The following is a 25,600-nucleotide window of genomic DNA, read 5'->3' as shown; positions in this document are numbered from 1 at the left end:
TTGTAGAAGCCAAAGAACTTATATGTACGATCCATAGACACAAACTAAAGGTGGGGGAGGGGAATTTGGGTGGGAGTGGGGGTGCAGGGCAGAGGGGAGTAAAGGGGAGAAAATTGGACTACTGTAATAGCATAATCAATAAAATATATTTAAAAAATAAATACATTTTTAAAAAGGAATACTGGAATAGAATCTTACAGGTCACAACTGCTTTGGATTTATTTCTTCACCTGTAAAATGAAGTGGTAGAGGTAGATGCTCTTTAAGAATCTGTCCAGTTCTCTAAGTCTAACATTATCGTCACAAATACATAGATAACAGAGACTCAGCTAACTTAGAAAAAAAGGTTTATAATTTTCACAGTATGAAGTGGCTTTACCCAGAATCTGGCCAGAATGTAAAACCTAACTTACTTTGTAGTATTTAGGAGAAATTGCCAATATTGTAGAAAATCTAGATCACTGTTATCAAACTTTAAAAGAAATACAGCAGAATAAATCTTTCAAATGAAATCTTACATTGAATCTCAATGTCTAAAACAAGTAAAAGGTGAAAAAACTCTGAAACGAAGAGGGTTGTGTGGGTCCCCATCCTCGCAATGTCCCACAGGCTCCTGGAAACACCATTTGACACTAATCATCTAATTCCTCACTGAACATCCCTAGATTTTTCTGTACATTTTGATGGTTGTAAAATGAGGTTAGCAATTTTATTCAGACAAGAAAAATTTCAAAAACTTCTTCCCAGGAAAAGGAAATACATACATTCTCTTTCAGAGGCATTAAAAAGACTTAGACGGTCTATTTGTTAGTCTACCAACAATTAATTTTGCTTTGAAAAAACCTGACAGCTACTAATTAATCCCCTATACTATTAATAACTAGTAATATATAGTCTAGGGCTATTATATGAAACTGAAAATTTAGCTTCCATTTTTCTACACTTATTTAATAGCTAAATTATAAATATGAAGACTCTTCAATGTATAAATCAATACCATTTAAAATTTTGCTTATAATTTTAGCAAGATATCTCATATATTTTTCCTACAGTCCTCTTACTGACGAAAGACACGTATGTCACCAAAGCTGAAGTAATTTAGCAACTGCCCCCTTTAATAATCACCAAAAGGGAGATTACTGAAAACATATCAAATGACATAAGTACAAACTGTCACCTTTGAAATAGTGTTTAACACCCAGATTTAGGACCTCGGGCATCCTGCCTCTGGATGCTTCTTTCCCTTGTTCCTTCAAGTACCATTCAGTCCTTCACAGTAAGGACACGATGAACCAGGGCTTCGCCAGCATCTCAGATTGTCCATGCTGTGTGAGCCACAGAGCTACCATGTGGGCGCATGAAAGGGAGCCCAGCTCACCGACTCAGGCCACATTCGCAGAACTTTTTGTCCCCAAAGGTGGCATGAGTAAAAGTACAAATAGCCCCACGACAGTTTTGTTAGATTGATGTATGACACAAACAAAACGGGCCACTGAGAGGAGTCTGGGGCACTTGTAAGGAGAAGCAATTGCTCTTCTCATAAAATCAATGTTGGAAATATCATAAAAATCATTAAGACACATCCTATTATCTTGGGCCATAGATTTCTACTCACTAAATGGCAAGCATGAATGTTTGAGTGTGACGTTTGTAAAATTCAAACATCCTTATTGAAGTGATCTTTATTTACTAGCACTCATATAGATAAAACCACATCATTTGACCTTAAATAATAGACTAATCTTTAAAATATAAAAAATATTCATGTGATAAATTTGTTGAAGTTATTGAACTTCAATGCCATTATTTTGATCAAAGCAAAAAGTTCTGAAGATAACTCTGTAAGACATTTTTACCACAGGCAACAATTAAAAAGTATATTTCAGTCATTAGTTATCATATGGACCTCTCTTGGCAGGATATAAGGTTTGAAGTATCTAGGTACAGCCAATTACATGATATGGCTTTTAGACAGATCATGCTTTGTGCTTTATAAACAAGAAAGAAATCTCTAATTGTTAAAAAAAAACAAAACAAGTCTTTACTTCCTAGGCTGATTCTGCCAATCCCACCTTCTGATCTCCTGATCAATGGTTTCAAGATTCACTTTATTATGCATATTTAAGACACACTAAAGTATACAGCCTAGGGATGTGTGGATGCTGTTGGCGCCCTGGCCCCACCACTTCATTACTTACCATTTCCAGGCAGGACAGCCTCACTTCCAACTCCCAGCAACCTGAAGACTTCCTCTGGCAGCCAGAACCTATTCTGCATGCACATGGGCCAGACCAAGTTACTGGGGAATTAACACTTCCCCTCTCTTAAACTCTCAACCAGTAATTGGCTGGATACCATGGCCCCCAGAACCTTGGTTCAGATAACTCTGTATGCTGTACATGGTCTCCCAAAGTTCCCAGGTGAAATTAAGGTCTAATTGTCCAGTGGAAATTTGCTTGATGGACAAGGTCTGTCTGGAAAAAGTCCAACCATTGTTAATATAATGAGAATTGTTTGCATGACATTGATGTAAACTGGCAGCCAAGGACAGTGGACTGGAATATACATGCATGAACAATAACAATTTTACTGTACTTAGTGGGGGCAGTAGACGCAGTTGAGTGAGCATGTGTACTGTGTGGCCCCCGCATTCAAAGTGACTGAGTAGAACAACGAATCTGCATCAAATTTTGCATTAAGCTTGAACATTCCTCCAAGAAACTATTTCGGTGATTCAGAAGGTGACAGTTCTGGGCAGCTGGTGATTGGCAGCTTCATCATGGCAACATGCCTGCTCATGCATCATGTCTTGTGCCATTTTTGGCAAAACATCCAATCACTCAGGTGACTCAGCCCCCCTACAGCCCAGACCAGATTTGGTGCCCTGTGACTTCTGGCTTTTCCCAAAACTAAAATCATCTATGAAAGGGAAGAGATTTCACACTGGCAATGAGATTCAGGAAAATACCATGGGGCAGCTGATGGCAATTGGGAGAACTGTGTGAGGTCCCAAGGTGCCTTCTTTGAAGGGGATGAGGCATCTTTGTCTTATATACAGTGTTTCTTGTGTCTTGTATCTTCTTCAATAAATGTCTCTATTTTTCATATTACATGGCTGGATACCTTCTGGACAGACCTCGTATACCCTTTACTAGCTTCCCTGTATTTGCCTCACTTCCCTACTCCCCTACCTCATCTGTAATAAACTACTCACACTCAAATCTTTATCTCTAGGGCTGCTGAGGGAACCCTAAGAGAAGGGGTATGGAAATGAATACAATAGGGGTTTTATCGTCAAAGAATTCACAATCTAAAACAAGAAACCATTAAAAAGACAAACTAAACTAACCAATAACCAAAAAGAAAAATATACAGTATTATATTGTAAATAAAGGCACCCTGGCCCAGGTGAAGATAACAATGGAGCTTTAAACAGTTCTGTGCACCACTGGAATGTTAGCTAATGGTCTTTCCTGTAACTCTAAATGCTACCTTCAGTGGTAAAAAGCTGCAAGACTGTCTCTAATAGTCTCCTTCTGTCATCCTACCTTGTTGCCATCACTGATATTGTTCTGATACTTTCTGGATAATAGACTGTAGCCAAAGTGTACAGAGAGGGTAGGAGTATAATCTTTATTAAATCATGACAGCTATGGAACAAAAGGAAAACCAGAATAACAAAGTAATGATACTATTTGTCCCGTAAATTCAAACTGTAGCTCCTGTAAAGTTAATCGTACCCTTACATTAACCTTCTGACAGTCCATCGATTCCCAAGGCAACTATATAGAGAGCGCAAAACCAAATCAATATTCTGGCCATCAGTCACGATTAGTTTCTGATATGCAGAGAGGTGATCATTTGCAGTGCAACATTAATTTTTAAAAACCCAGTATTTTTGGAGAGCAGGTTTTAGAAGCTAACATGTTGTGAAGCAACTGAATGGACACCTTAGACCGAGTCATCAGCCGAGGCCTGACTTGTGAGTTTGAGGAGGGTAAGCATTCCAGGGAACTACTTGTGCAAAGCTCATGGCATGTTCAAGCAACTGAGTGTGATCACTTTCTGCTTAGGTAATTTACCTTTGATTTACTCTCCAGAAGTGACAAAATATGACATTCTTGAAAAATCAAGTGATATTAAGTTGGGATAGGCAGAAGCCAAGGATTTACTCTCCAGAATTGACAAAATACATCATTGGAAATCCAGTGATGCAAACTGGGTTAGGCAGAAGACAAGATGATGTTGGGCTTCGATAAGCAATTCAGATTTTATACTGCTTTAAGAAGCCCCTGATGGCCATTAAGGGCTGACTTGATCTAAATTTTAAGATCCCTTTCCTTTTTTCCAGAATAGATTGTAAGCCAGAAAAAGTAGACATAGGGAGACCAGTTAGGTGATCACTGCAGGAAATCCTAGAGAATGATGATGGTGGTTTAGACTCGGTAATAATCAGTGGGAGTAGACAGATTCTAGATATGTTAAGTAAAATGTTTCTGGGTACACGTAACCAAATACCCAACCTAAGGTGTCTTAAATAAGGAAATTTGTAGAATTATAGGAATCCCAGTAGTGATAGATCAGGCTTAATGATGTCATCAAAAGAACCATGTTCTTCCAGACTTTCTAATCATCTTACCCCTCAAACTGAAATGGTTATTAGATGGTTGCCAGTGGCAATCGAGACTAGACACTTCACTCACGTGCAGAGGCTTGCTTCATATGGCTATTTGCCAGATGTCTCTAACGCATTGTTTCATTGACCGACACTTTTAAGTCGTCCATTCCTTATCCATTCATTTGTATGGGAAATGGAATTGATTGGTAAGATCAAGCAGAGCATACCCTAACGTGGGAAAGGAGTTGGCTTGCCTTCAGTCATATGACCAATGTGAAAGAATGGCTATCTGAGTGGGGTGGAGTATTTGTTAGAAAACAGGAAGGGAGTGAATGCTAGGTTAGACAAGCAGTATTATCAGCCACATGCTCTGGAGGTAGAGTTGATGGTGCTTGCCAGTGGAATGAATACTGAGAGAAGAGGATCCAAGAACAGTTCTTAAAATTGGTAGCTTCGGCAATTAAGGAGGTGAGGCATTTGCTGAGATGGGGAAGACTGGAGAAAAGATCAGGTTTGAGAATAATCAAGGCTTCTGTTTGCAAGTTAACTTTAATACAGCCATTAGACCCTGGAAAGGTAATGGGAGTTGTTAGATACAGGAGGATGAGGTTTCAGGGAGAGGCCAAGACTGAGAATAGAGAGTGAAATAAATACACATTTCTATACCTAAGGTAGTAATAGGATTTTTTAAAAAAGCATCAGAGACTAAATAAAGAGAATCATGGATAGAGCAAGAATTAGACCCAAAGCATTAATAATAGGAGCCATTAAGGTAGCTAGGAAACTCAAGTACAATTCCCCAGCATCCTGTTGGGTAGAACAAGCAGTACAAAGTGTGAACTCTCAGCCAAAAGGGTAGATGTTCGCTCTTTCAACTTGGTAAGTGTGGGACAGAAAGGATATGAATATTTTTTAAAAATACAGGATAGATCATGACATGCCATAAAAAGGCATTATTAATACACCAAACTTTCGTAAGAGAGTTGGCTCATTATCACAGTCCTCTAAGTTAAACATTTAGTGGGAACAGGATGAAAGGACATGACATCCAATGGCAACAATTCCAGTCCAAGGCCTGATGAAAAACGCTGAACACTATTACATCCACCATTTGAATTCAAAACTATTTCAAATGGAATTGATTACGGAAAATTACAAGGGAAAAAAAACCTGGATTCAAATCTGTATCTGACACCTGTTAGCTATGCAACCTTGGACCCTTTTCACTTTCTAACTTAGTGTCTCTGAGATTCAATTTTCTGTTTGATGAAATATTAGACATGTCTTTTCTGCCTGCTTAACAGGGTCATTGTGAAGATCAAAAGTTAAAGAAATCTATTAACTGCATAATCCTGTAAAGACAGCTGCCTGACTAGTCTCACTTTCTACCACTGATGTGTTTCATCATCCTGATACCAGATACCATTTTTGGGTACTCAATCATTAACAGAGAAAACCATCTAAAATTTCTTTAAGGACAAAACGCTGGCCTTGCATAAAGATAACCCATTAAAGCCCCAGCCCAATTCCTATGAGGTTTCAAAATTGTATCTCACCAATTTAAGTCACATGAAGTGGCCATCTCTCTGGGTACTCATCTGACACAGTCAAGGTGACCCATGATGTGGGGTCTAAAGATGACCTTATACCCACTGACCAGAATATTGAGAACTTATACATCAAAATATTTCTTTACATGCTGTATCAACATGTCTACCTGTGCTTTACTATATGCTGACAAAAATATGAGGTCCTTTTACACTTTCTCAAAGTTCTTTCTTATTATTCCATCTGATCATCTAGTAATTCTGTCAGGTAGACAAGGCGGATTTATGCTTATCTCAGGAGGAGAAAACTTATTTATGTTCAAAATCATTTCAAGGCACAACAAATTATATTTCAGGTGCCCAACTCCTGTTTTGGTATCAATACTACATCATGTTAAATAAATTTTACCTTTTAAATTACTCAACAGTACCAGTGATTCTATTTCCAAACAAGTAACACATTCAAGTTTAAAAATTTTTGTTAATAAAAACTGTACAATAAGCCTCATTCTAAGTCTTACCAGAAAGAAGCATTTAACAAATTATATCTCCCACTCAAAAAGTGGATGTGGCAACAGTACTAAAAGAATGTTATGCAGTACTGAAGAATGTGCACATGGTAACAAATTATCTTGAGCCTACTTCCCCAGTTTTCATAGAGGACACCTTTCATAAAACTGCAACCAAATCCCTCTGGATTTTAAATAATAATACAGTATCAACTAGTACTATTAATACAGTTACTCAGTAACTAATTAGCAATTTAAAATGATTAATATACTACCCTTTAAAACCTGTATTTTAAAATATTAATTATCGAAAACACAAGTTTTGAAGTCATCTTTAAAATGTCCATGTTTGCCCAAGCTTTCAAAAAACAGTTTAAGTTTAAATGTAATTTAAAAGAACCTTATAAATAAGACCAATATTTAATTGATGTGGTTTAAGAAAGTACTGAAGTGGGGAATCATATGAATTTCAGCCTCAAATCATTTAACCTCTCTGAGACTCAGTTAACATTAAAAAAATCATAATAGGAAATTTTACTGTCCCTATATAAATAAGTCCTGGAAAATCACGAACAATATGAGAAAATTAATTATCAGAGGCAAAAATGAAGACTTCTGAACCAAACCAAAATTAGATCAAAACATTTATTTTTTTGTGTTACAAAAGCAAGAGTAAAGCCAAGCAGGTAATGAAACAAGTATTTTTAAAGAGTCCCATCCTGGATTCTGTCTTAGAATTTAGTAACAGTTCAAGTTTAGGTTGTTTCAACATTTCTTCTGGCTACTATGAGGTCTCCATCTTATAACCATGTTTCTCTAGTTCAGCTCTACAATAAAACACAAAAATACAACATTACTAGACATTTTTTATGATAAATTAAAAGAAACAATGAGCTAAATCTAGGCACCAATTTAAAATACTATCAAATAGCTTTACACTAGTCCTTAAAGAGAAACCTATATAAAATAGAAATTGGATGTGAATCAACATAATGACAATAAAATTTTAATTTCTCATTAGTAAGCATATTTCATATTCCTTAATTTTCTGATAAATCTATGGAAGAAATGCAAGAAATTTACTGCTATCTTTCAAATACCATCCAAATAGCATACAAAAGTTTTGCTAATAAATATTTAAACAGACAGAAAACTGTACTTGAACAACAATTAAAATAAAAAATGTTAAAACAAGAATAAACAAATATTTAAACAAATTTTAAGAATCATTAATCACATGGTTAAAAACACAAAGCAGTAGTAACAAACTTTTTGGAATTTCATAATTATCACAATAGGAATTACTATTATTTACACATAAAGAATAAACAGGCCCTAGCCAGGCAGCTCAGCTGGACAGAGCATCGTCCCCATATGCCAAGGTTGCAGGTTCGATCCCTGGTCAGGACGATGACAAGAATCAACCAATGAATGTATGAACAAGCAGAAAAAAATCAATGTTTTTCCCTCTGTCCCTTTCTCTCTCTCTAAAATCAATAAATAAATTTTTTAAAAAAGAATAAACAAATTGCTTTCTCTATTTATACTTATCTATTGAGCTAATTAAGACAGAAATTATAAACCAAATTTAAAGTTTTATAAGAATTATTCTGGCCCTGACTGGTATAGTTCAGTGGATTGAGTGCAGGCCTGCAAACCAAAAGATTGCTGGTTCGATTCCCAGTCAGGGCACATGCCCAGGTTGTGGACCAGATCCCCAGTAGGGGATGTGTGAGACACAACCACACACTAATGTTTCTCTCCCTCTCTCCTTCCCTTCCCCCTCTATAAAACTAAAAATAAATTAAAAATTAAAAAAAAAAGAATTATTCTGCATTAACTATATGTAGGCAAAATAAATCAATAGCTGTTGTTCCTATCTTGTCCACAAAATCACAAATGAAAAACAACATCGTTAAAACAAAATTGAAAACTAAGACAGGTGACGTAACTCCATAGTGCATTAACGTAGTTTAAAGTCTAGAGGCTCTGAATAATTATATCTTGGGTACTGAAAGAATGAACAGATACAGTCAAAAGTAAGAGTCTGAAATTTTGAGAAATCATGGAAATTATAAAAGTACCAGAATTAACAGTGAAAGGTAAATTGTGTATTTCCAAAAAGGGGAGAAAGAAGATGGGTAAAATTGTTATTAGTTTCCAGAATACTAAAATTGTCATTAGTCTCCAAAATGGTCAAGTCTTTAGAATGTATGATTTTTGAGCCTATAAAAAAAATGCAGTATAGAACAGAAGCTATAACATGATTTTTAAAAATTCTAAAACTTTGTTATAAATCATCTCATTTCCTTTTTGAAGAAATGCACTAGTAGACTAGAAAAGTAGAGGACCGCAAGAGAACTTCCTATCTTGATTTGAGCAAAGTATGTGACAGTCTACTTAGGTATCGTTGTGAAGACAGATATGTATGGGTTGAATCAAAATAAAATCAAGGAGGAAAGTACTGTCTTTACAACGAATGGTGCTGGTGCGACTGAATATTTACATGCAAAGAGTAAAGCGGGACCTTACTTTCACAACATATACAAAACTTAAGTCAAAAAGGATAGAAGATCTAAATGTAAGAGCTAAAATTCTAAAACAGAACAGAGATGAATTTTCATAACCTTGAATTTGTTGAAAATTCTTTAAAAATAGGTAAACTGGACTTCACCAGAATTAAAAACTTTTGTGCAAAGAACACTATGAAGAAAGTGGCAAGACAACCTAATGGAATGGGAGGAAATATTTCTAAATATATATCTGATAAGGACCCAGTACCCAGAATATATAAAGAACATGTACAACTCAACAACAAAAAGACAAAAGACAAACAACCCAAGTTAAAAATAGGCAAAGGACTTGAATAGATACTGTTCCAAGATACCCAAATGACCAACAAATATAAGAGCTCATCATTAGGTAAATGTAAACTTGAAACCACAATGAGACACCAACTTACACTGACTAGGATGATTATAATAAAAAAATGAAAGCTAACGAGGTTTGGTGAGAACATAAAAGAGATTAGAAACATCACACATTGCTGGTAGTAATGTAAAATTGTACAGCTGCTCTGGAAAACAGTTTGGCAGTTCCTCAAAAAAGTTTTATGACATGACCCAGCAATTCTACCGCTACAATTACATCCCCCCAAATTGAAAACAGGTATTCAAACAAAAACTTGCACATGAATGTTCATAGCAGCACTGTTCGCAACAGTCACAAGCTGGGCCCTGAGGGGAGTGGCTCAATTGGCTGGGTGTTGTCCCACAGAGTGGAAGGTCACTGGTTCCACTCCAGGTCAGGGCATAATGCCTAGGTTGCAGGTTCAGTTTGCTACCAGAGCATGTATGACAGGCAACCGATTGATGTTTCTCTCCCTCTCTTTCTCTCTCCTTTCCCCCTCTTTCTCTCTCCTTTCCCCTCTCTTTAAAAAATTAATTTAAAAAAGTCATAAGCTGGAAACAACTCAAATGTCCCTCAACTGATAAATGGATAAACAAAATGTGTCATACCCATACAATGGAGTATTATTCATGCATAAAAATGAAGCACTGATCCATGCTACAACCTGGATAAAACTTGAAAATGTCATGCTAAGTGAAGGAAGCTAGCCACACAAGATTGCTTATTGTATGATTCATTCATACGAAATATCTAGAACAGGCAAATCTACAGACAGAAAGCAAATTAGTGGTTGGCCAGGAGCTGGCCAAAAAAGAGGAATTCAGACTGCTTACTGGGAACAGTGTTTCCTTTTGGGGTGCTGGAAATGTTTCGGAATTAAAAAGAGATAATGGTTGCACGACACTGGGAATATATAAAATGCCACTAAACTAACTGTACACTTTAAAATGGTTAATTTTATATTATATGAATTTTACTTTGGCAAATCAATCATATTAGGTAGATATGTACATGAATGTGAAAAATACACTCCTATCACCCCCATCTCCCCATTCCAGGTTGAGAAAACCAATCTATTGGGTCCTAACACTTACAATTCTAATTTTTGCTGAGTTATTTAGTATTGACAGAAAATTAACTTCAACAGAAAAACTCACAGGATAAAAAACAGCAAATATGCTTCCACTTAACTACTTCTGTAAAGAGCCTAGAAAGAACAAAAGTTCTAGGCAATTACACAAATTATTCATATTTAGAAACACAGGAGATGAAGGCAGTATGTCTTACTTTTCACAATCCAAAAACATATTTCAAAGACTAATTATCTTTTAAGAGCCCAATTATCATATGTAGATGACATATTCTGTGCTTATAATTAATACTAAATTATATAAAAATCTGGCTTAAAGCTTACCGTAACTGATTGGAGAAGTCATCCTCTACATTGTCATCATCCCAATTATCCTCCCAGACATGTGCATCTTCATCTTCATCTAAACCAGTCCAGTCTGAAAAGAGAAACAGGTGCTGTCTAAATAGTTCTCATATATTATTTCTATAAACACAAAAACTTCAGAAAGTTTGCCACTGAAGACTCTCAGAATTCAAAATATCTAATACCAAATATATGATAAATGATAATCGTACACTTTGAATCTCAATTTATGCTGTCACGTATGTTCTCAATTCTTAAATTTGCAGAAGTTAATATAAAAAATTCTATTGGCCATGAAAATTTCTTATAATTTCAGGAGGATATTTACTTCCCTAATTTTACTTGAGCTAATTTTTATAAGGTCTATTTCACAATCTTTCAAAACACAGCACTAATAACACAAAGGCAAGTTGAGTAGCAGGAACATACCAGCCTGAAATTTAGAATTGCTAAACATAAAAAAGGTAACTCATAAACAGATAATAAAAAGAAGACCAGCCCTGCTCGGTGTGGGCATCATCCTGAAAGCAAAAGGTCATGGGCTTGATTCCCAGTACAGCACAGGCCTGGGTTGCAGGTTCAGTCCCCAGTCCTGGCATGTAAAAGAAGCAAATGATGGATGTTTCTCCCTCACATCAACGTGTCTCTCCCTTTCTTTTTCCCTCCCTTCCTTTCTGTCCAGAATCAATTTTTTTTTCAAAAACAAGGAAAAAATTTTAAAAGTCGACCAAATATTTTTTATAATTATTTTTTAAATTTTAATTGTTGTTCAAGTACAGTTTTCTGCCTTTTACTCGAAGCCCACCCCCCTCCTGTTTCCACCACCCCTCCTTGTTTCCATGTGTCCTTTATACTTGTTCCTGCAAACCCTTCCCCTTTCCCCTCTGGTCACTCTCAGCCTGTTCTCTATTTCAGTGTCTTAGGTTATATTTTGCTTGTTTGTTTGTTTTATTGATTAGGTTCCTGTTAAAGGTAAGATCATATGGTATTTGTCTTTCACCACCTCAACCAAATATTTTTTTAAACTTGATAGTAAAATTGTTTGAAAATGTCTTTATTCAAGGCATGCACGCTGAAATATCTGAGTCAAGTGTTTTGTTGATAGTTTACTTACAAATGGTTCTCTCTATATATTTGGTATATATTGCATATGGCATATATGATAGAAATAAACATGACAAAATATTAACAACTGATGAAACTTAGGTGTTTGTTGCCCTCTTAAAGCTGAGGTAATTAACATATAGTATTATATTAGTTTTAGGTGTACAACACAATGATTTGGTATTTGTGTATATTGCAAAGTGATCGCCATGATAAACCTAGTTAACATAATTATTATAGTTACTTTTTTTTCTTGTGATGAAAACTTTTATGATCCGCTCTCTCAGAAACTTTCAAATACACAGTACAGCATTACTAATGATAGTCGCCATGCTGTGTATTATATTCTCATGACTTATTTATGTTATAACTGAAGTGTGCATCATCTGACCCTTTCTTTCACCCAACCTGTTCTGTTTTAAACTTTCCTATAGGGTTGAAAGTTTCAAAATAATTTTTAAGAAATCAGTTTGGAGATTACCTCCAGAAGCCTTCCCCATTCCCTTCTACTCCTCACCTTCAGAGATTAGGTCCCCTCTTTTGTGTACAGCTCTATCACAACACTTACATACTGTACAATCGTTATTATCAGCTTATTTCTATGTTCACTACTAGTGTCTGAGCTCAAAAGTAACAACTATATTTTATCTTTGTGTTCTTAAATTCAAATAGTACCTAGCATATGCACAACAAATAGCTGTGAAACATGCAACTCTAAATCAGACCTTGTAAATTTTTGTTTGATCCTCTTCTCTCCAAATCAGTAATCAGACTTACATACTCTCTTGAGTATGTTCTAGCTATTAGCTTCATCTTAGTAGTCGCCTATTAGAAACATGGCTAAGAACATTTAAACCTCATGAAAGGGGGGAAAACACCATTGTGAGCAAAATTTTGAGAAGAATATATATATAAAAAGTCTTGGTAATAGCTCTATTATTTCCTTGGTATTATTATAAAGTACTTTATAATTATGACACTTTTGAGTATACAAAGATACAAAAGTGGAGGAGTTGGTTAAATTCTTCATTAATCATCACATAAAATGTGAATATACTCTTTAACCTTAATTTCTTATCCGAAGTCCCTATGCCATGTTATCCTTCCAATCACCATAGATGAAATATCCAAGACAATAATTAACCATTTGAATTACAACCTAAGTATTTTAAATTATTTAATAAGGGTATCATTAAGAAACCAAGTGTTCACATTGACAAACCAGACTCTATAATCTATTTTAGGTAGAAACTTTAAAACATTTTCTTTATTAATTAGAAATGTTCTAAACTATATTATGTAAAAAGTTTAAATGATAAGAGTATAATGGCCCCATATATTATTTCCAACACTTACAAATTCTCCATACTGAACATATGTTAAAATATATGTAAATTATAATATATGTCAACTCTACTAAGTAAATATGTAACATAAACAAGCTATGACTATTGTAATCTCTAGGGTTTGGCTGGTATCTCCTGCAATGTATCTCTGACTAAATTGTGCATTAATTTGCAATTATAATATACACTGATAACCACTCAATTTCATTTAATCACTCAGTTTTAAAGACTTAAACCCAGAAATACCTTTTTTAAAGGGCAAAATAATAAATCAAACAAGTATACCCAATTCATATCTAATGCATTTCTTCAATGTGTGGATGACTTTATAAAGTGTATGTTTTTATCTTAAACACTAAATGAACTGGGAGTATTGTGATTAATCGTTTAACTAATGACATCTGTGTTGACTTCAGTGTGCAGGCCTCCAGACATGTGCTGGCAAAAAAAAATAATAATTTACCATATTTTAAAAGTCAGAACTAGAAATAACCAATAACAGATGCCTAAAACATAACTACCAATTCTAAACTAAACATAACTATCAATTCTAAACTATCTAGGACTTTGCCCCCAAATATGGCTTTGTTCACATTTGTCAGTGAAAATTATACCCATGACTAGCTTTAAATTTCAAAAATCTGCGCTTTCAAAGATCCCATGTATTTTATCTAAGTAGCACCTTGACTTTTAAGTGTCAAAAGAATTTTCTCTCAATGTTTTTAAAATCACTCGCCCCACCCTCCAACATACATTCAAAAACTTCCTAAGAGTATTAAAGATACCATTTTGGAAAAAAGGAAGTTCAATTTATACCAAATAGGGTATGTAAATATTATAGTCTATACTGATTTTCAGGAGCATCAAGTTCTCATTCATTCCTTAATAGTGAAGCTACTCTAAATATAAAACTCATCTCCAACAAAGTTTCTTCAAATAAAAAATGTGCTTATATATGGAGAATATTATATAAAGAAAAATACAAAAGAGACAGACGAAAGTTCAAAAAAATTCTAAATTGTATCCTCATCATAACAGGTGAGTGAAAAGAGAACCGCAATAGTAGCAAAGAGCATCATTATGTTCATGAATATGATAATGAAGCCACACTAAATCTAGTCATTCTGAGATCAACTTACATTTATGTGTTCCTGCTTAAACTGTATAAAATAGATTAAAACTTTTCAAATAAAATTTCACTTCTGTAGATTATCACGATACAAAAATATTTATCCTAGAGATCTAACGTCTAAAACCAGTATCTAGCAAAGCACCACTGTATTACTTTATTTTCTCCAACAAAGACCAAAAATGTCAGTAAGGAACTTCAGAGCACCAACCTAAAGCAAGTTATAAACAATGTTGCTACCAAACTACTGGTGAACTTTTAGTTATTTGTTCGCAGAAATATGAGAGACTCAAAATAATTCACATAACCATTTATAATTTTTCTTACTCTAAAAAAGGAAACTCAGTTCTCTTCGTCAATTATTTTTATAACTGTACCTGGCAGAATGGTTCCACTATTAAGTCATGTTGACTTTGGTTCCCTTTGTTAATCAATGGTCTTAATTCTCTCTTACAGAATTCTCCAAAGCCATTACTATTCTCACCTTTTCCAAGTCCTCATGCCCTACATCCATCTCAATTCCCTCATTCTGGTCCTCCATACTCCTAAATCAAGGGTATCCAACGTGAATTCTGCCATCTGTCATACGTCAGACATGCCAAGTGAAAAATCACAACTTCTGGTTTCTTCTTACTCCCAACACTCCATTATCAAACTAGTTGCCAAAACTCCCTTGTTATTCCTGTATCACTCTCCACTTCTTTTCTAATAACAACTTATTTCAGGCCAATAGTCCTCACCTAAGCTACTTCAATAATTTGCTAATTAGCTTCATTGACTCTGTCTCTCTCTCTCTCTCTCTCTCTCTCTCTCTATCCTTTCATATTAATTCTGCTCGGTTAATTTTTCCCAAACTGCCTATTTAAAGGAAAACTCACACATATCGAACAAACAAACAAAAAAAATCCATGCCTCACCTTATCTAAGCATAAAGTCTCAACTTGTCATTTGGCTTAAAGTCTTCCATGACTGGACCCCAAAACACCTGCATTTGAAACCACTATTTCAAAGCCAAATTATATACATTAATTTTCCACCTCCAAACATCTACTTCTTTGCCCTTCTGTTGGAAACCCCCTTTCTACATTTCTATCTTTGGAAAACCCTGTTCAAATGTTGCCATCTCATACTGTACACAACTGGAAATAATGTCCCCCTTTTTTTCAACTGCTGTTGCACTTTTTCAGTTGATTAATCCTCACCCCACCACCACCACACCACCACCAGCAGCAGCAGTTGGAAGGAAACAACGTAACTCTTATCCAGAAGCCCTACAGATAAAAAGAGTCAAAAAGGAAGAAGCTCTGGTGTAATTTGGAGTGAGGGGTCAGAAGGGAAGGACTTACAGCCTCACATGCCAGGATAAGCAACTGCAAGACAATGGGTTGGCCAAAAAGTCTGTTTAGTTGTTTTCTGTAAATAAAAGATATTTTTTAATTTTCAGCAATAATTTTATTGATTTGGATATTTTGAACATGTCAGCTATCTTCCATGTGGTATAACACTGACTGTCCTCAATGTCTTGATTTGACTGCTATCAACTTCAACATGGAGCATCGTCCAACAGGACATTTCCAGCATGAAACTTCACAGACCACTTTTGACATGTTCAGTCAGTCACAGCACCTTCTCCACACACTGCACCAATCTTTTTTTGCATTTCAGTTATGTTTTTACCATTCTTGAAATGATAAAGCATAATAAGCTGAAAATGTTGCATATTTTCTTCCATCTTCAATATTAAAATGGCTACACAAAAACTCACCAATTTTGACTGTTTTTTTAATGCATACTGATAGGACAGCTGTCACGAAACAATCTAACAAAATTGTTTTGAATGAAGTTCAAGACAACTATGCACTACTAGAGCCATCGTACAGAGAAATTTTGGCTAACCCAATACTAAAAAGTTCAAACTTGGTTTGAAAACTACTGGCCCATTATTTTCACTGAGTCCAAAGACAAATACATCTTAAGGAGTCAAATATGGCTCAGTGCAGCCTCTAGTTGACAAGTGGCAAACACAAGGCCCACAAGCAGTCCTCCACTTTTATCCCGTCTGTGGCAGCGGCACCAAGCTCCCTCTTGCTTAACTGTTAGGAGTAGTTACATTTATACAGCCCTAAAACTACATTCGGCCCTTTGAAGACAACCTGGAGGGTGATGTGGCCCCAGTGAAAATGAGTTTGACACCCCTGTTCTAGTTAACTGTGACCTTGGTCTTTTCCTGAGCCCTAAGTAAAAAACCATAAGGCTGCTACAAGGACTAAATGAGACCATGTATCTAAAGCACTTATTATTGACAAATGGCAGTTAATAGCATTCTCTCTCTGCACCATTCAGTGCCATTTATAGGAAGCGCTCAACAAATATATTTCCAGTGAATACATCATTTATTATGTGCTAATTACTGCTAGAGAACTTGAAGGGTGATGGATGTAAGAAAAGAAACATGTTCCATGACAAAAACAACAGGAGACAACAATACTACTTCTACCAAGCATTACTTACATATACAACAGAATGCAAAACTAAGTGGGGAGTGTGTGTGTGTGTGGGGGGGGGATATTTGAATCTTTGAAAGTTCAGAAGAAAAGTCTAATTTTGAAACTTATTTTTCCTAAATGTTTTCAGTCCATCACATTTTTCAACGAGTAATGTTTAACAACTGAGTAGTAACATTGTCACAATTGCTTATTTGTTCCATAAAATAAGTGAAATAGCTAATCAGTCTTACAAAGTAGTTTTTACTGTGTGAGATCCTGAGTCACACCTCTCACTACACCCTCCCAAGCATCAACATCTTGATTTTGAGGTTTTTCACTCCTTTTTTTATAGCCCTCATCCATCTGTATGCATACTTAAACAATGTATACTATTGTTCTTTGTCCTTTCATATTTTGTGTGAATAACCACACTTTTTAAAAGTATTTTTGGAAAAAAATAACATTTTTTAATTTAAAAGTTTTTAATACTAGAAAATAACTTTCAAACAACTCACAAACTTAACAAGCTTAATTTTGGATATACTTAAAATTACAAATAAAATATTCATCAAAGTAGTTCTAACTCTAAGTAAATTAATTATTAAACATTATCTAAAATCCAAATCCCTAAATAGATTAGGAGGGAGAAAGGAAAGGGCTCTAATATTCACTGAATACCAACTTTATGCCAAACTCTGTGCTATGCACTTCATACGTACCATTGTTATGGACTGAATGTCTGTCCTCCAAACCCCAAAATCCTTATGTTGAAGCTCTAACCCCTAATGTGATGGCATTTGAAGATGGGGGCTTTTGAAGGTAATTAGGTTGCATGAAGTCATAAGAGTGGAATCCTTGTGATTAAATTATTAGTGCCATTTGCAGGGGTGTCCAACCTTTTGGCATCTCTGGGCCACACTGGAAGAAGCATTGTCTTGGGCCACACATTAAATACACAAACACTAAAGAAAACTGATGAGCACCCCCCTACCCCGCAAAAAAGGTCCATGCATAATTTTTGTGATATCCGCCACCACAGATATGCAAAAAAGTCCTCACATAATAATCCTAATCATGCAGCTGCCCTTATGATAATCTTTTAAAATCATCAAGCAGGTCCCAAGTTTGTTATCACTAATATAGAAAATGTACATATCTAAGTAATAAAACTAAGTAATGTTTTAAGTAAATTTATACTTTTGTGTTGGGCCACATTCATGGGCTGCAGGCTGCAGGCTGGACACCCCTACATTACAGGGAAAGACACTAGAGAGCTTTCTCTCTTCTCCACCTTGTAAAGACATAGTGAAAAGGCAATAGTCTCTAAGACAGGAAGAGAGCCCTGACCAGGATATTAATCAGCTAATACCTTCTTCATCTTGGAATTCCCAGGTTCCAGAACTGTGAGAAAGTAAATTCCTGTTGTTCAAGCCACTCAGTATATGGTATTCTGTTACAGCAGTTCTAGCAGACTAATACTATCACATAAGCTATATGATTTTAATTATTATCCACAAATTATATATTAAGAAACTGAGAAGGTAACAGTTCACCCTGGCTGGGTGGCTCAGTTGGTCGGAGCATCATCCCACACACCAAATGGTTGTGGTTTTGACCCTGGTCAGGGCACATACCCCAGTTGGAGTGCATACAAGAGGCAACATATTGATGTTTCTCTCTCACATCTATGTTTTTCTCTCTCTCCCTCCCTTCCTCTCTCTCAAATCAATAAAAACATATCCTTGGATAAGTACTAAAAAATAAAATTGAAACAAAGGTAACAGTTCAAGGAAAAATATAATGGTCAATCTCACTCAAAGAAATCAAGTCAAAATGATGCAATTATATTTTTCATCCTTCATACTGACAACAACTAAAACATTTAACATGGAGTACAGGCAACCTAATGAGGGGAAAGGTGCACTATAAGTAAGACTTAATTAATGTAACCCTTCTCAAAGGCAATTTGAAAATGTATGTCAAATTTCAAAAGGCACCTAGTCCCGGATGAGGTGTCCACACCCAAGCAGAGCCACGAGGGCATTCCTGTAGAGGGGGAACACTGTGTGGGTGGTGTGTCAGAGCCTGAACAGGGTGAAGAAGTCATACAATACTGAGTGAGGAAGGGAGAGGATGGCCTGACATAGAATGTTGAAGCCCAAGTGAGATAAGGAGGTCAACTGTGGGTGGAGGGGGTAACAAAGACTGGTTAGAAAAGAGTATGACCAAAAAGACAATATATTTATGATAACAAAGCCAGGCTTCTCACTGTTGGGGAAGGGTATTACAAATATGGGGAAAAAAATAGAATAAACCCTGTGATGAACAGATATTGGTGCTATGTGAACTCATGACTTTACACACACGTAAAAGTGTATATATATACACACACACTTATTATTTCCTAGTTCCTTCCACTCAGATGGTCCCAAATGCAATTAGCACAACTGGAGTTAAGAACTTGCCTTCTAACTATCATTCTCCATGAAAAATAATGCCCTTGGAGAAATGCCTGATTCCAGAACTGGAGTAGGGAAAAGTACAAGACCAGCTTGTAATACTTTCTTGTGCCAGAATGTTAGGAAATACACAAAAGAATGATGGTAACATATCAAAAGGTCACAAAAGATAGCCTGAAGAGCTTCTCAATGTTCAAATATGGGACAATTTGAGGATCTAAGTAAATAACAGCAATAAATAATAACATTGAATGAGAATCCTTCAATCCACATGGATATAAATAAGCAAATGAACAAAATGAAAGTCTAAGCCCTGGCTGGCACAGCTCAGTGGATTGAGTGCAGGCTAAGAACTGAAGTATCGCAGGTTCGATTCCCAGTCAGGGTACATGCCAGGGTTGCAGGCCACGGCCCCCAGCAACCACACATTCATGTTTCTCTCTCTCTCTCTCTAAAAATAAATAAATCTTAAAAAAAATGAAAGTCTGATGCTGAATGGAGTACTATACAAGGGGGGACCGCCAAAAACCAGAATTATCTTCTGGAGGGCAGGCAGACCCCTTGTAATACAGCTTCCCTCACTAGGTGAGTGTTCTAGGAGCCCATCTGTACCAGTGTACCAGCTGGCATTGTTATGAGAGGCTGTGTTCAGCTTCAGCAAATTTTTTGAAGACTCTTTCAATGCATCTGTCCATTTCGTGATGGGTGATTTACAAATGTACCTGCCCACACTGCGCTGAGTGTTCACCAGTTTTTGACCAAAAGGCCCCTTGTATCTAGCCCCAAGTGACTCACTTTTTTGGTTTCCCCAGATGAAAAAAGTCCTCGAAGGAAAACGTTTTGCCAATGTGGAAGAGGGAAAACAAAAGCAGCAGAAGCACTAAAATACACCAGAATCAACAAGTTCAAAAACTGTTTTTAGTAGTGAAAAAAGTGTCTCGATAGGTGTATTGCATCAAATGGAGAGTAATCTGAAGGTGACTGAAGTTTAAACATGTAAGAATAAGTACACACTTTTTCGCCCTGGCTGGCATAGCTCAGTGGATTGAGCGCGGGCTGCGAACCAAAGGATCGCAGGTTCGATTCCCAGTCAGGGCACATGCCTAGGTTGCAGGCCACGGCCCCCAGCAACAGCACATTCATGTTTCTCTCTCTCCCACCCTTCCCTCTCTAAAAATAAATAAATAAAATCTTTAAAAAAGAATTGCCAGCCAGAATAAATTTTAAGGTTAAAAAAAAAGAGAGTAAGTACACACTTTTTTATAAATAAATTCTGGGGGTGTTTTTGGGTCTCCCCCACGTATGTACATGATTTCAAAATCCCTCTTTACAAAATACCTATTAATTATGAAGGGAAAATGAGTTAATCTAACAACGGAAAACTCTCAGACACTACCTTAATAAAGTGATCAAAGTGATCATTATCATTAATGTTACAAATGAAAATCATGTTCTTCCTGACAGGATGTAATAAGACATAGCACCATGACCATGATATTCCTGCCAACGTGCAGAACCTGAATCTAATTATGTAGAAACAATGAGAAAAATCAAAGTTAAGGTACACTCTATAAAATAACTGGCCTATAAAATTCAAAAATGTCAAAATCACAAAAGACAAACTGATAAGTGCTCTAGAATGAAGACTAAAGGGACATGACAATGAATATAGAATCCATGATTCTGAGTCAAGATATTATTGAGACAACTGGAGAAAATCTGAGATTTGTGGATTAGAAGACAATAATGTAACAGTGTACTAATTGCCAATTTTGGTGTTTGTACTGTGATTATGTCTCTCTAGGAAATTCATATTAAAATATTAAAGGGTGATGTGCATCAGGCTGGCAACTTAACTCTAAAATGGTTCAGGAGAAAAAGGTTGTTTGTACTTTCAATTACTCTGTAAGTTTGCAATCATTTCAAAGTAAGAAAATTACACTAAAAAATAAAAACACACCTGCCAATTTGATTTGGCAAATTCTCCCCTAAGAGTTTATCTGATAGTAAGCACAAAAGCTAAATAGATTTAACATGCATACAATGGACTAGTAGTGCATCACTGTTAAAAAGCATGAGGTAGGCTTTTATATTAATGCAAACACATGTCTAAGATATAAAATATAAGAAGAGACTAGTATATATAATATAGCCCTCTGCGTGTACATAAAAATTACATACAAAGACACATAAAATTTTATATATGTGTGTATGTATATGTACATATATATTCTGGATGGACATTTAGCTTTGTTACTTATCAGAGCAGTTTTATTAGTATATATTGATTTAATCTTAGACTAATTTTGTATCCAACAAAATCTTAGTAATTCAAATTAACATGAAAGGGAAAACTATCTGAATTATAAACCCAAGAAACATACAGAAACCTGAACAAAACAGAGTAATTTCAAATGTTATTTCTCATTCTAAATAGAAAGTTTCCTGAATGAAGCAGGTTCTACACATTCAAATCTGAAGATAACCAATGTTCTACAAGGACCAATAAATGGTGAACTACTTAAGGCTAATAAACCAGTTTGTTATAAAGGCCTTTGTCTTCACACAAAAAAATTCTCTGCTTTACCTCTTGGCTTTAAATGAGTTTTACTATGTAACTATGAACATTTTAAACAAATTGCTGCTCACAGCATAAACTGAGAACAAGAATAAATTACACATTCTGCAAAAGCTGGTAAGAAGAAAAGCTGAGGAGAAAAATCATATGTATCATCGGGTACACACTTATTTCTAGATACTTTTTAAGCAGTCAATTTTCAACTACTTAAACTACAGATTCATTCATTCATTCATTCAATAAGCATTCACTGACCACCTACATGTGGAAGTGCCAGGCACTTCCCTAAGTGTTACTAAGAAAACTTGGGCTGGGGACTAACCACTTAGTGGCAAGTTTTTTTTAAATCTAAGCCTCAGTTTCCTCAGCATTGTGGTGACAATTAGACTATGTAATGTCAATAGTAATGTAAACAAAGTGCCTAACACTGTACCTTGTATGTGATAATGAATAAATGCTATTTTGAAGTGGAGTCAGAAGTGGATCCTGCCCTTAAGCAGCCAGTTTTCTACTGCATAGTTCAAAATTGGAGGATCACACACCAACTTCCAAGTGAGGTAAAGAAAACACGGCTGACAGATAACTCTACTATCAAAACAGAAAACCAACAATCCCCACAATATACAATGAATCTCAGAAATCAAAAGAAATGTGCTTGTTAGTTTGAGTTTATGTAATATGCACACTAATGTCTACTTCATTTTTTTTAAAAAGGGTATATTATAAATACAAAGAACAAGTGTTCCAGCTGTGTGGTTTTATGACATAATAGAATCATGATGGTTACACCTTAGAACAATTTTAGTGATGCAAATAATTGCTTAATTTAACAAATTTGTACACCATTAATCACAATTCTTTCTACCACCTTCAAAAAGACCACCCAATAGTAATCTCCTTTTCTTAAGAGATATTTATCTTAGGTATAACATTTAGCCAATAAAGCAAGTAACGGTGAAAAATACTAAGTAGCCACAACGATCTAACAAATAAAGAGAACCAAATCTAACAAAATCTAACAAACAGATAAAGAGTTTAAGAACTCTGGTGTCAACTGGGCCAGCTGCCCATCAATTGAAGCCAGTTACGTGACACCGGGAAGTTTGTTCACTGTTCCAAGCTTCAGTTTATCTGAGAAATGGTAACATCGGTACCTACGTGCTGGATTTGTAAAAATGAATTAGCTCCTCTTTGTAACCATAAAGCTAATAAAAATAGAGAAGTTTTAGCGTCTTATAAATCCTTAAACGTATGTTAGTTTAAAGTGAAGTAATAAAAAGTGAGTGAGGAACAATACAACAATAATGTGTATTAAGCACCAATACCTGACCCTCCCATCGTGTTCAACAGGCTTCATTTGTGAAGTCCTAACAGTAAGCAGCCCTGGCCAAATCAGAAACAATTTTGGAAGAACTAAAGGCCAAGGAAGGCTGCTGCACCAAAAGAAAATAAAGGGAAAAGAGGTTACGTAGTCACGAACGAGGTAACCGGGACGAAGAGTGGAAGTACGAATCCCCCCCCAACCCTGGTACAGGGAGTAGGGGCCCCTGGGGCCCGTGGCTCCTCCCAAAGAGGAAGCAGAAGGCACTCTGCCTCACCCGCGAGGTCCACCGGGGCACTCCGAACCCGAAGCCGGTAGCATGGAGGGTCGCACTCGTAGAGCCTCCAAAGCCGGCCGAGGGGTCCAAAGTCCCCGAGGGCGCCTCTGGGACCCGCCCCGGCTGCCGCGTCTCCTTCAACAGGAGGCCTGAGTCACCATCCGCGCGGCCGGAGGCGGAGGCCCAGCCGCCTACCTTCCGCGGGGAACTCCTCGAACTCGTCGTCCTCCTCCAGGAGACCCAGGTCTACCGGCTGCTTCTTCTCTGACATCGTAACTCTCCGCGCCCGAAACCTTTCAGTCCAGGAGGAGAGTCGGGGCCAGTCGCCCTCACCACAGTCGGTATCGCCGCTGCCGCCTCCGAGGCCGCTCTGCCATAGAGACGCCAGAGGAGAGCGGCCGGAGCGGCGCGAGGAATGCTGGGATACTGGAGGTCCGCCCAGCGCTTCCTGCGGGCTTAGCCGTTGTAAAGAGTTGGAAAAGTTTTGTTGTGCTTCCGAGGTCTTGTCCGGAGTCTCTGAATTGAGCAACTGGACTTTGGAGTAGGTTTCCTAGACTGGAAAAGAGTCATAATGTGTAGAAAAATTAAAACTTCAGGGATGACGTGGCCACTGAGATTCATTAAGGCCCGTTAAATGAATTCATTTAGGCCAGGCCCTAAAATAAACATAGATTAGCTACAGCCTTAAACCAATTCTCTAAGCATGGTATTAAATATCTCCACATCACAGAAAATTCATATTCAGAAGTAGCCAAAGTCACAGATTTCTTTTTTCTTTTTTTTAAGATTTAATTTATTTTTAGAGAGGGAAGGGAGGGAGAAAGAAACATCAATGTGCGGTTGCTGGGGGTCATGGCCTGCAACCCAGGCATGTACCCTGACTGGGAATCGAACATGAGACACTTTGGTTCTCAGCCCGCACTCAAACCACTGAGCTACGCCAGCCAGGCAAATACAGATTTCTTCACCTTACTTTCATCTCCAGGCTTTTCTGCTCCGTGTTCCTCCATCTTGCAGCTCCGCCGTGGTAAATGCCCTTTAAAATGGAGTGTGCTTGTAATATTTTATGGTGTTCAAAATACATCATTTTGAATTCTTAAAATATCTAATATCATTTGGAATGTAGTTGTGAACTATATAAAACTGTGAGATGTATACATATTATAGTTGAATGTGTGATATAATTAACTGTAAATTAATCATTGTGAATTTTTTTAAATCCTCACCCGAGGATAGGTTTATCAATTTCAGAGAGAAGGACAGAGAGAGCAAGCGAGACATCAATGAGAGAGAGAAACATGGATCAGGTGTCTCCCCTAAGGACCTTACTGGGGATTGAACTTGCAACCTTTTGGTGCATGGGAGGAAGCTCCAGTCAACTGAGCCACTTGGCCAGGGAATAACTGTAAATTTTCTTATGTGAATGGGTGTATGTGTTTAAATTCCGTTTCTTCAACATTGGTTTATACACATACCAGGCACCGTGTTGGAAAGTCAAACATGTAGAGACAAGATCCTTCCCCTCAAGGAGCTCATAGTCCAGGCAGAGACATGTAAATAGATAGATCACAATGACACAATAATACATTTGAATATTTATTTTAAAATAAAATTATCTGAGAATTGAGCACTGTATGGGAGTACAACAAATGAAGCAACTAAATAGAACACACAATTGGACCAGAATCTGGGAACCTACAATTAGATGTAACTTTTTTAAAAAATAAGATGATCCTTATAATACTATTTTGATTTGATGACTGAAAACATTAGCAGTCTTCAAAGGAATTTCCAAATATATGTAATTTGGTATGTTATATAAATAAGTACCAAATTATTGGAAGAAGAGAAAATGTGAGGGAAATCTAAAATTAGAAGTGA

At 36.5% G+C, this 25,600-nt stretch overlaps 1 protein-coding gene across 1 annotated transcript; it reads right to left on the bottom strand.

Annotated features, from left to right (window-relative positions):
• Window positions 1-7,305: 7,305 nt before the first annotated feature.
• Window positions 7,306-24,107, bottom strand: SEM1 (SEM1 26S proteasome subunit). The gene is made up of 3 exons (XM_045828246.1): window positions 23,915-24,107; window positions 10,999-11,092; window positions 7,306-7,501 (listed from the first exon to the last, which is right to left on the bottom strand). The coding sequence occupies exons 1-3, from the start codon at window positions 23,988-23,990 to the stop codon at window positions 7,459-7,461; spliced, it is 213 nt and encodes a 70-aa protein (XP_045684202.1). The 5' UTR covers window positions 23,991-24,107; the 3' UTR covers window positions 7,306-7,458.
• Window positions 24,108-25,600: the final 1,493 nt, after the last annotated feature.

Source organism: Phyllostomus hastatus, unplaced genomic scaffold, assembly GCF_019186645.2.
Source record: "Phyllostomus hastatus isolate PE091 unplaced genomic scaffold, TTU_PhHast_1.1 phas_scaffold_78, whole genome shotgun sequence".
Classification (NCBI taxonomy): domain Eukaryota; kingdom Metazoa; phylum Chordata; class Mammalia; order Chiroptera; family Phyllostomidae; genus Phyllostomus; species Phyllostomus hastatus.
The sequence above is the reverse complement of the archived record's forward strand: the minus strand, read 5'-3'. Positions and strand labels throughout refer to the sequence as shown.